This window comes from Echinops telfairi, unplaced genomic scaffold, assembly GCF_000313985.2.
Source record: "Echinops telfairi isolate 266 unplaced genomic scaffold, ASM31398v2 ScPeMD7_21;HRSCAF=78, whole genome shotgun sequence".
NCBI classification, from domain to species: Eukaryota; Metazoa; Chordata; class Mammalia; order Afrosoricida; family Tenrecidae; genus Echinops; species Echinops telfairi.
Genome location: NW_022103918.1, coordinates 287,120 through 297,808, shown reverse-complemented (window position 1 = coordinate 297,808; position 10,689 = coordinate 287,120). Strand labels below are relative to the sequence as shown.

General features: G+C 36.8%; 1 protein-coding gene across 3 annotated transcripts in view; it reads right to left on the bottom strand.

Annotated features, from left to right (window-relative positions):
* The window catches only part of LOC101639157 (activating transcription factor 7 interacting protein), a 115,778-nt gene that overhangs the window by 20,299 nt on the left and 84,790 nt on the right, over positions 1 to 10,689 (bottom strand). For all 3 annotated transcript variants that reach the window (XM_004713760.2, XM_045288389.1, XM_045288388.1), the window contains exons 8-10: positions 9,292 to 9,380; positions 6,431 to 7,069; positions 3,350 to 3,414 (exon numbers count right to left, since the gene is read on the bottom strand). In XM_004713760.2, coding sequence (XP_004713817.1) covers positions 3,350 to 3,414; positions 6,431 to 7,069; positions 9,292 to 9,380 — 793 coding nt within the window. The remainder of the gene's footprint in view (positions 1 to 3,349; positions 3,415 to 6,430; positions 7,070 to 9,291; positions 9,381 to 10,689) is intronic.

Sequence of the window (10,689 nt, the reverse complement as noted above, 5' to 3'; positions counted from 1 at the left end):
ATGAGGTCAATGAATGTACAAATGTGCTTTACACAATTGATGTGTGTATGGATTGTGATAAGAGTTGTTTAAGCCCCTAATAAAATGATTAACCAAAGGAAAAAAAAAGAGAAGTAACATCGAGGGGATTGCTATGGAGCAGTAGAGTGAGAATGTGTTAAAAGTGTTGAATGTGCTGCTCTATAAACCTTCACTTCATTCACAAATTTTTTTTTAATTAAAAAAAAAATAAAGTAAATGTTAAAAACAATATATGCATGGGTTTACAGCAGAGATATAATGTGAAAATGAAATGGCTAGAGCTTCAAAAGTTCACAGAAAAATGGAATTAAAAGATAGTACAAAATATCCATGACTTTTTAAAGACCTTGTCTATGAAAGTCAGAGCACCCCCACCCCAAACCCTCCACTGTCAAGTTGATTCCAACTCATAGTGATCTCATAGAACAGAGGTGAACTGTCCCTTAGGGTTTCCAAGGCGGCAAATCTTTTATGGATTGCTCATCTTTCCTCCTCTGTGCTTACTTGAATTTAGCTTTCAGTTTAGCCCACTGCTTAATCCACTGTACAATATAAATGAAAACAAGAATGTAACTAAATGCATTATTTCATTAAATCGCATCAGCACAAAGCTAGTTGTTGAGATGGAGGTTAAAAATGTATCAGATCTCCAATTTCTCTCCAAACTGATACACTAACTCCATCATTCTGACACTGAAACAGATTACTCTCTCCCCTAAGCTTTCTTCTTTCTGTGGGTTTGGTCATTTGATGTATGAAGGAAGTACTAGGCTACCACTCAGATTCAGTATCAGGAACCACACATGTGAGGTCTGGAAGCCTTCCCACCCGAGTGGAAAGAACATCCTCCCTTCTTCATCGAAGAACAGCTCTTATGGCGGCACACATCTACTCTCAGGCTTGCCTAGACTCCAAGGACAGACCCTCCTCTCGGCCCTCTTAAGGCCAGGCTAGCTCCCAGGTTCTTCAGAGATATCTCCGTGGGGTCACACATACTTCCTTCTTGGCTGTGCACACAGCAGCCATAGGACTCTTCTTTTTCGGGTTTTTTAGCCATTTTCGTTTTTTATCTGTATTTTGTTTTTCCTTAAACCAGACTTGAACCCGGTGCTCCAAGATGTGAATGCAACATACCGGCATGTAGCAGGGAACAAGTAGAGAGGTCTGAGGGGCCAGCCCCAATCCCAACTACATGGACATGTACCCCTACCCCCAGAAGAATTTATTCCAGAGGACAGCACTGAAGCTACAGCTCAGGGAGAAGGACATGTCTGATCAGAGTACATGGGAGCAAATAAAGGGGGAGGAAGAGAGAGTGGAGCACATGCTGGCCCACCAAGTCTTGAGGACAATATCCCTGCTCAGTGCAGCCAATGCACAGAGAGGACTATCTGGCCAGCCCCACTATGAGACACGACGTCCCTCGCTGACCCACAGTCCTACAGGCAACAACACTGGAGACACAGTGTGGGAAGTGCGCCCGATGTGATCCCACCACACCTAGAAAAACACTAAGGGCGTACAACAGAAGAGCGCAGAGAGCAGAGCAAGGAAGTCCGGAGGGAGTACCAAAAAGAGACTTTGGGGCCAGGGCATGACACTTCATCACACTCTTAAAGGTCCACAGACCTTGAACTATTTAGGCTTTTCTTTTTTGTTGTCATTGTTGGGTTTTGTTGCTTTGTTTTGTTCTGTCTTGTTTTTTGTGCATATTCTTATCTCTGCAGGTCTACCTAGATAAGATAGGCTGCATAAACAATCCGGAGGAGAAAACAATGGGACTGGTAGTTGGGGGGGGGGACACGATGACATGGGAGAGGGGGAGGTGGGGGAAAGGAAGTGGTGTTAACAACGCAGGGGCAAGGGAACAAGTGATCCAAAATTGGTGGCGAAGAGGATGTAGGAAGCCTGGTAGGGCTTGATCAAGGGCAATGTAACCTAGATTTTGAGAAACGATGTACAAATGCGCTTTACACAATTGATGTGTGTATGGATTGGGATGACAGTTGTATGAGCCCCTAATAAAATGTTAAAAAAAAAAAGACAAAATAATAATTTATAAATTATCAAGGGTTCATGAGTGAGGGGGGAGCAGGGAGGGAGGGGAGAAAATGAGGAGTTGATGCCAGGGGCATAAGTGGAGAGCAAATGTTTTGAGAATGATGAGGAAAATGAATGTACAAATGTGCTTTATGTAATTGATGTATGTATGGATTGTGTTAAGGGTTGTATGAGCCGCTAATAAAATGATTTTTAAAAAAGAATGAGGAGGCTTATCAGCTCCTGTAGATTTAGTCTCAGAAGCCTTATAAGGGATCTGTGTAAGTCAGAATCAACTCGATGGCAATGTAATTTATGGATTTTTAAGCACCTAAACCAAATCAATTGTTTCCTTTATTAACTTAATTTAAAACCAAAACCCCCCAAAAAAACAAAAACACCACCCCCACCCCCAACTCAATTCTGACCCACAGCAACCTAGATAGAAGACAGGGAAGACCTGCTCCTGGGGGTTTCTAAGACTGGATCTAGTTACTGGAATAGAATGCCCTACCAGTCTCCCAAGGAGCGGCTAGTGGTTTTGAACAGTTGACCTTGTGGTTAAGCAGTACATATAGACATTACAACTAGTAGTCCACCAGGACTCCTCAATAAACTAACTAGTGATATCCAAATGTAGGATTTGCATGGGGGGGACGGGGGGGAGACTAAAAAAAGGATATCAAGGGCTCAAATAGAAAGTAAATGTTTAGAAAATAACGATGGCAACATATGTACAAATACACTTGATACAAATGATGTATGGATTGATATAAGAGCTGTAAGAGCCCCCAGTAAAATAATCTTATAATAAGTAAATATATAAAATATAGGATTGTTAGATGGGACAAAAGAGATGAAAAACACCTAGAATCTGTCTCTAAAATACACACATTAAAGACAAAGTCATAATGAAAAGCAATAAAACATACAAGCATTGAGCATAAACAAAGCTGATGTGGCTATATTAACATCAGACAAAAGACAAACTATTCCACCAAAATTACTGCTCTGAAGCTCCCACAAAAGCTATGGAATGACATTTCAATTATATAATCCATCCCATCAGTTAGTTAATACAAGAAATTAATATTATGTCGAAGAGAATTGTTAAGAAAAAAAACGCAATTCTCAGATATGTTCCAAAGAAAATGATTAGAAAACATTTGGACAGCTGTAAAAAACAGAATTAGAGTATTTTTCACCATGTAAAACACTATTAGTGGAAATCCATTGTCTATGGACTATAATTAGAATTTTACTTTAAAACAGAAGGAAAAAATCTTACCTGTGTTGTACTATCAGCTGCTTTCTTATTAACAGAAGTATCCAGTGCTTTGTTATTTTGGTTTTCTGAGAGGTCAAGAATAAGTAAATCAGTCATCTTTTTTAAAAGCAAAATATATAAAGTTACGCTGTGCTATATACAATGGAAAATACACATATCTAAATAGTAATGCTGCAACTGTGAAGCATCTTATGAAATGGGTAGTTTTGGAAGACCTAAGTCAATCACAAAAGAACAAATAGCGTATGAGACCACTGTTTCACCAAGATAAAGGATACTCATACAAAAGAAACAAGACTTAATAGTTACCAGAGAAGGGAGAAGAGAGGAAAGCAGGAAGCCACAGGCTAGGTAAGTGCTGGCTCCAGTGGAAGGGAAGATACTGTCTTACATAAGAAAGGCAGTCGGGGAGAGTGGAGAAGAGGGCAAGCTATTGGGAAGTTTGACAAGTGGATTAAATCATGGGGTTGTTGAAGCAAAAATGTAAGTCCCCACCTAAATACATAATAAAAAGTTCTTTTGAGGAAAAAAATAAGGCTTTCAAGATTAAATTTTTTTTAATTCATAGAAAACTTCTACTATCTTTTATTTCCATTCCCACAAACTTTCTGAAGCATCCTGAGGTTCACTTACTTTATGACAACAATAATCTGATTTAATTTTGCTGCCAACATGAAACATAAATAATCTCACAGATTACTATCTAAAGTATCTTTCAGAAGGGCACATTTCACACACACACACACACACACACACACACACACACACACACACACACACAGTTTCCTAATTCTAATTCTGTCCTAAAGAGTATCTCGGGGGAAAAAACCAATACCATGTAAAACTCTGGAGGGTTCTAATAAAAGCTGGAGGTGGAGGTTGGGGTACAGGGGAGCCGATGTCAGGAGTTCAAGAAGAAGAAAGTGTTTGAAACGGATTGTGGTAGCAACTGTACACCACTGCTTCTTGTGACTGAACTATGGAATGATGTATCTGTATTGGCTAGCAATAAAGTTGTGGGCTGTTTTTTTTTTTAAGTTTTAAATTACTTCATTTATGACAAGTCAGCATCTGTTTTAGATTACGACGTTCAAGCATTACTTAACAGAAAAAGTAACTGTTACTGACTGATCCCATGTGTAGTACACTGAAAGACACTGAAGACATTACAGAAGTGCTCGCTGACGTGTCCCTTAAAATCACTGGATGAAAACAAATGAAAATAAATAAATAAATAAATAAAACAAATGAAAGGCAAAATCTTCTCCTGAAGAAACTCGAGTGAAATTATGGTGGAAGGAAAAATAGTTTTTGTTGTTGTTTTTGAAGAGTAAAGGGGTTTTTATACTCTTGGAATAAAAGGTGTTTATTAAATCTGAAAAAGGATGCTGGACATGAATTAGATATAACTTCACTCCCAAATCTGTTCTTTCTTTAATCTTAGTACACGACACCAACATTTAACAAGGTCGTAGAAATCTAAGTCATCTCTAATTTCCCCATCTCCGGTATCTACCTATCTTTTTATTAATGAGTTACAAGAACTGTCAATTGTAAACAATTATTAATTTGATATTCAAAACAAGAAAAGTCAAGTACATTAAAAGAATATGGAAACAGCCAACAATTATTCAGATTTTTTTTTAAAGTACATCACCTAGGTAACATTGTGAAGACCATACCCTTTTTCAACTATCAAATGCTCAGATACATATTTAGAGAACATAATGGAATTTTAAATTCTGATATTCGTAGAAGCATAAAATTAAACAAAAAGAAATAACATTTAATTTTTTGCAAGAAAAATTCTATAATTGGGAGCATGCCTCACCTGGGAGCAATTAATTTCAATTTTGTCTCAAAATTGAACGAAGAAAAACCCCAAAATCACATAAAGCAATACTCATGATATATCATCTTCTGTCCTGATATATTAAAAAATACTACTACTAATAATAATAAAATTCAAAGAAAAAGCATCTCACTTATCCACTACTTTTGGTTAAAAGTAAACATCTGTTTTAGTATTGGAAACATGAATAGTAATGTCTAAGGTAAAATGTGGCAGCACACAATGGTAAGAAATATACTGTATGGTCAAACATTTCAACTCTTAAGCACTAATATTATTAATAATAACAGCGGTTTTAGATTCCTAGTCCAGATGTTGTTTGCAGGAGTCCTGGTACTGTAATGGTTACGAGATGGGCTACAATCCACATGGTCAGCAGTTCATAACCATGAGCAGCACCACAGTTTGAGAAAGACTGGGCTTTCTACTCCCATAAACGGTCTCAGAAACCCAGAGAAAGTCGCTGTGCGCCCGCCTTGACTCGATGGCAGTGAGTTTTGATTTTTTGGTGAGTCCACATGTTGACTTTGAGTGACATTCCTTCCGCTTCTTTCCAACATTAATTTTGACCTGTAACTCAGTAACTGCCTCAACAACTGTGAAACACCATCAGTATTTTATAATAAACAAAAACATACTTAGAAGCTGAAGTACAGCATTAGTGGCTACATGAGAAAAAAAAGTCTAACTCACTTATAAAAGTACTTTGCTTACATTTCAGTCACTTTATTAGTAAGACAGATATGAGAGTTACACCTATCTACCTATTCTTATCTTTGCAAAAGTACCCCATAACAAGTAAATGTGAAATCTAATATAATAAGTTAAGGAACACATACAAAATGTATTCTTTTCAGAAACAGGAGTTTTGTAAAGTTTAAATATAGAAATGATTAAATTCTGCTTTTTTTGCATTATCTCCAAGTACACACAATCATAATAGAAGCAATCCTTTCAGAGTAAATGAGAGGGAGAAAATCTATTTTTAATCTGTTCAAATTTGGATGTGAGTGCTGAATGTGCAAAACGTTATACTTCTTTGACAATACTAGTCCATGCTAATACTTCAAAAAATTGTTCTATTAAGATATTCCAAAAGTATTATAAAAATAACATAATATTTGCAGTAATGTATAAGTTTAAAATCAATCACCACTCACTCCCACACAAATTCCATCATCTAAAGGCTGCCAGAACATTTCTATTACTAAACATACATACTGACTTACCAATTATTGGGGTAGTAGTGCTGCTCTGATCTGCAGGAGATGAAGTACTAAAAGCAGAAAGTGGAATTTTCATCTGTAACGACCCTCGGTTATTTGACGAACTATAGAGTCCTGATGCGCCTACCGTAGGCAAAGTAGTCCTTGTGGCTTGTACAATCGAGTGTGCTGTTGGAACAGCTTGCACGGCAAGGGCTGTTCCTAAAGGTGCAGTGCTGGCCGAAGAGTTCCTCTGCATACTAGAACCGGGCACAGGTGGGACGTTGTTCGATTTAGCAGGGTTTGGCAAAGATGGCAAAGACACTGGATTTTTGGTAAGACCACCCACTGTAGGTGGGCTTTGCACAGAAATAAACTCAACACTGCCAGAAGGTTGATTGGTCACTAATGTCCCTGAATGGCTCTGAAGGAGCTGAGGCTGGGATGATACAGCAACAGGTACGTGCAAAATCACTGGCAAAGATTGTAAAGAGATTGTAGGCTGGCCATTTCCACTAGGCACCTGAGTAGTAGTGACTACTGTAGCTGTGTTGGGTGCAGGAAGAACTGATGTTGCTGTCAAAGAACCTGAAGTTGCTGGAGTCTGCAATTTAGGCTGACTACTGACAATGGTTGGAGGAGTGATAAGGTTGGTTGAAGATACTATAGAAAGAAAAGAGAAGTCCAAGTTTAAATGCCCATCTTCATACATTAGCTAGAAGAATTACACCCCACATATATTTAACACATAACATGATATACAATAAAACCTTTGATAATGAAATTATTTCTAGGTTCAAATTCTAAATATTCCTAGAAGCATTTTTGCTGTGTGTTTGACACAACCACATGATTTATGATTAATATGACAAACTCACTATCAAAACAATCTTCAAAATTACTAACGTTTTAAATCCACTAAGAAACAAAAAAAAACAAAGTAAAATGTATCTAAAAAGTATATAATATTCTTGCTATTTTAAATAAATTATTATTGAAACTACTCTAAAAATATTATTGTCTTAGAACATCTGCAATACACAAACTCAAACAGTAAAGCTGTAAAAAGTTCTCACCATTAATGAATGTTAGGTAATCTTGGTAACTGCATTTTACCATCAAGCCTATGGAAAACGTTTTATCTCTGGCTAGTTTAATGGAATTTCTCAGGAGAGAAACTACTAAGGAAAAACGCACTGCTGCAGACTTGATTCCAACTAGAGTGATGCTACATAGGACAGAGTAGAACTGCCCACAGGGTTTCCAGGCAAATCTTCCTGAGCGCAGGGCAGCTCATTTTCACCTTGTGGAGTAGCAGTCAATGCCTATCACACATTGCCACCAGGGCTCTTTCTCTAGCCATTTTCATGGAGCATCATTTTATTTGACAGAACAACTTACAAACACACTGGAGTTATAATTCAAACACATAGATATTTTATTGAAAACCAAAACCAAACCAAGCCAGTCAGTCAATTCAAGGAAATTAACCCCAACAGTATGTACTGGCTACATCAGATTTGACATCGGAACCCAAATTTTAAATTCTGGAGAAATCTTATATTTGCCCCTGTGAAAATGGTAACTTCACAAATTCTTAAAGACTTTTCTGAGAATTGATGTTAAAATTAATGAACATGATTTGTTTTTATCTTAGTTAATGAAATACATCAACATCAGGAAGACGTGCATGACTTGGTCACTAATATTTTCCCAAGAAATCAAGAAATAGTATTGGTAACAGAATCACTCAAAGTATAAGGTAGGTATCTGAATTTCAACATAAGTGAATTAGAAAAGTTCATATTTCAGATTCAAGGTTGCTAATAATCTTTTAAGAAATTACTACGTGGCAGTTACAAAGAAGAATACTAACAAATATCTAAAAGGACTAGTAAAATAATCTACCCTTTCCCAATTGCATATTGAGCATGAAAGAAATCTTGGTGGCACTGTGGACTAGCAGTGGGCTGCTACCACAAGGTGAGTAGCTCAACCCTTGGGAGGCAGATGAAAATCACACAAAAGTTTACACAATCTCTGAAACCCCAAGGTGTTGCTCTGAGTTGAAATTTACTTAAAGGAAGTTGTTTTTTGGAATTAGTGTACGGCTGACTTTTCTGTAAATACAATAACCAGACAAAGATGTGAGGATCCAGCGGTCTTGATGTCTTAAGACTTAAAGAGATATGCAAACATAAATATAAAACAACACTTTTTACTCAATTTTTTGGAAAATACTGTTCATTAAAATTAAATTTTAAAAAATGTTTCTAGTCCTACATATAATGGGTTTATTAACAATATTTTCAAATGAGTATGTTTCAAGTTTATGGGTTTTAATTTCATCTAGCAGCTATTTTTAGCCAGGAATCCTGGGACAGCATACATGGATAAGTGCTTGACTACTAGCCAACAGGCTGGTAGTTCAAACCCACTCAGAAGCATCTGGATGAAAGGTCTGGTGAACTGTCTCTGAAAGGTCAGTCTGAAAAATCCTGTGGAATTCAGTTCTACTCTGCAGCATAAGGGGTTGTCACGAGACTGGATCAACTCAACGGGAATATTTTTCTTTCTTTTAAAAAAATCTACTATAAATATTGATTAATATAACTAAAAATAGAACAAAAGCTGTTTGGAATTCTTAGTAACTTTAAGGGTTGGAAGACCAAAACCATTTGAGAACCATTTGAGAGCTCGGTCTTTCTAGTTTTTTTTACATGTTCTTAAAGATGATTTCTGAATTTTTAAGTTTGTTATCAGCGATATATTTGGGAGCAATACCTAGTTTTGTAGTTATTTTACACTAAAAAATTGTAGAAATGGAGAAACAAAATCTCCAAAAGTCCTAAAAAAAAAAGTACTTTGGTGTTAGACAACATTACCTGTATTCACAGGGGTTTGAAAGGAAGGTGGTGTGCTCTCGCTTATATTTCTTTTGGACTCCAGCATCTGTCTCACTGTGCCGGTATTTCTATGAAATAAATATTCACACAAACTGTCACTGGGTATGCTGCCACACACTGGGACACACTGAATTTGGTCCAGATCACTATATACAGTATACCATATATACTCGAGGATAAGCTAAGTTTTTTCAGCACATTGTTAATGCTGAAAAGGCCCCCCAGTTTTTTGTGGTAAAATTAGTGCCTAGGCCTTATATGAGAATATACAGTAATTAAGCAAATCGAATGAATTTTAAAATTTCCAAGTGTGTAAAAAAGTTGTAATTCCTCTCTAACACTAGGTTTACAGACATAAGTTTCTTATATACGTACTACCTCTACGAACTGGCGTCAAATTGACACATGAAAGGAACCACACATTTTCTTTAAAAAAACAAACAAACACCCAAAACTTTAAAATGACATACTGTACACTCTTAACTTATAAGTGAAGCTATGTGATGCTGTATATTGAAATAAAATGTATACTATTTAACATTATACAACATCCGAGACATTGAGTTAGGTATATCATAAGAACTGCTTGGGGAAGTCATATGACAATCTCCACTGAATTGATTGTCTTTACATTTGATGTTTATGAAGAACTTTTTGACTAAGTTTATATTTATTACTAAATACCTACATGAATGAAACCAATTTACTGGGATTAATATTCAATCTACCAATATGTCAAATAGACGTGAATCTGTAGATAGGCATGCCACACAGAGATTTTCAAGATTAGAAGGCTGAGAAGAAAATGGATTTGGATATATATCTGTCTTGTTAAATGGATAAAAGTCAGCATAAATGGTAGAAAATAAATGTGAAGGGTTTCTGTAATTCCGTAATTTTCATTGAGGAAATCAAAATGGATCAATATGACACATCCATAAACCTACTGTTAAGTGTACAATAATAGCATTATGAAAAAGTTTAAAATACTGTGAGACCATGTGAGCATGAGGTGTCGATGGGATCAGGTATCAGACAACAAAGACCCAGGAAAATAAAAATCATATCAATGTGAATGAGGGGGAGGGTGGAGTGGAGACCCAAAGCTCATCTGTAGACAATTGGACATCTCCTTACAGAAGAGTTACAAGGAAGAGACGAGTCAGTCAGGGTGCAGTATAGTACTGATGAAACATACAACTTTCCTCTAGTTCTTTAATGCCCCACCTCCCACACCCACCCACTATCATGACCCCAATTCTACCTTACAAATCCAGCTAGACCAGAGCATGTACACTGGTACAGATAAGAAGAGCTCACAACACAGGGAAGCCAGGACAGGTAAGCCCCTCAGGGCCAATAATGAGAATAGAGATA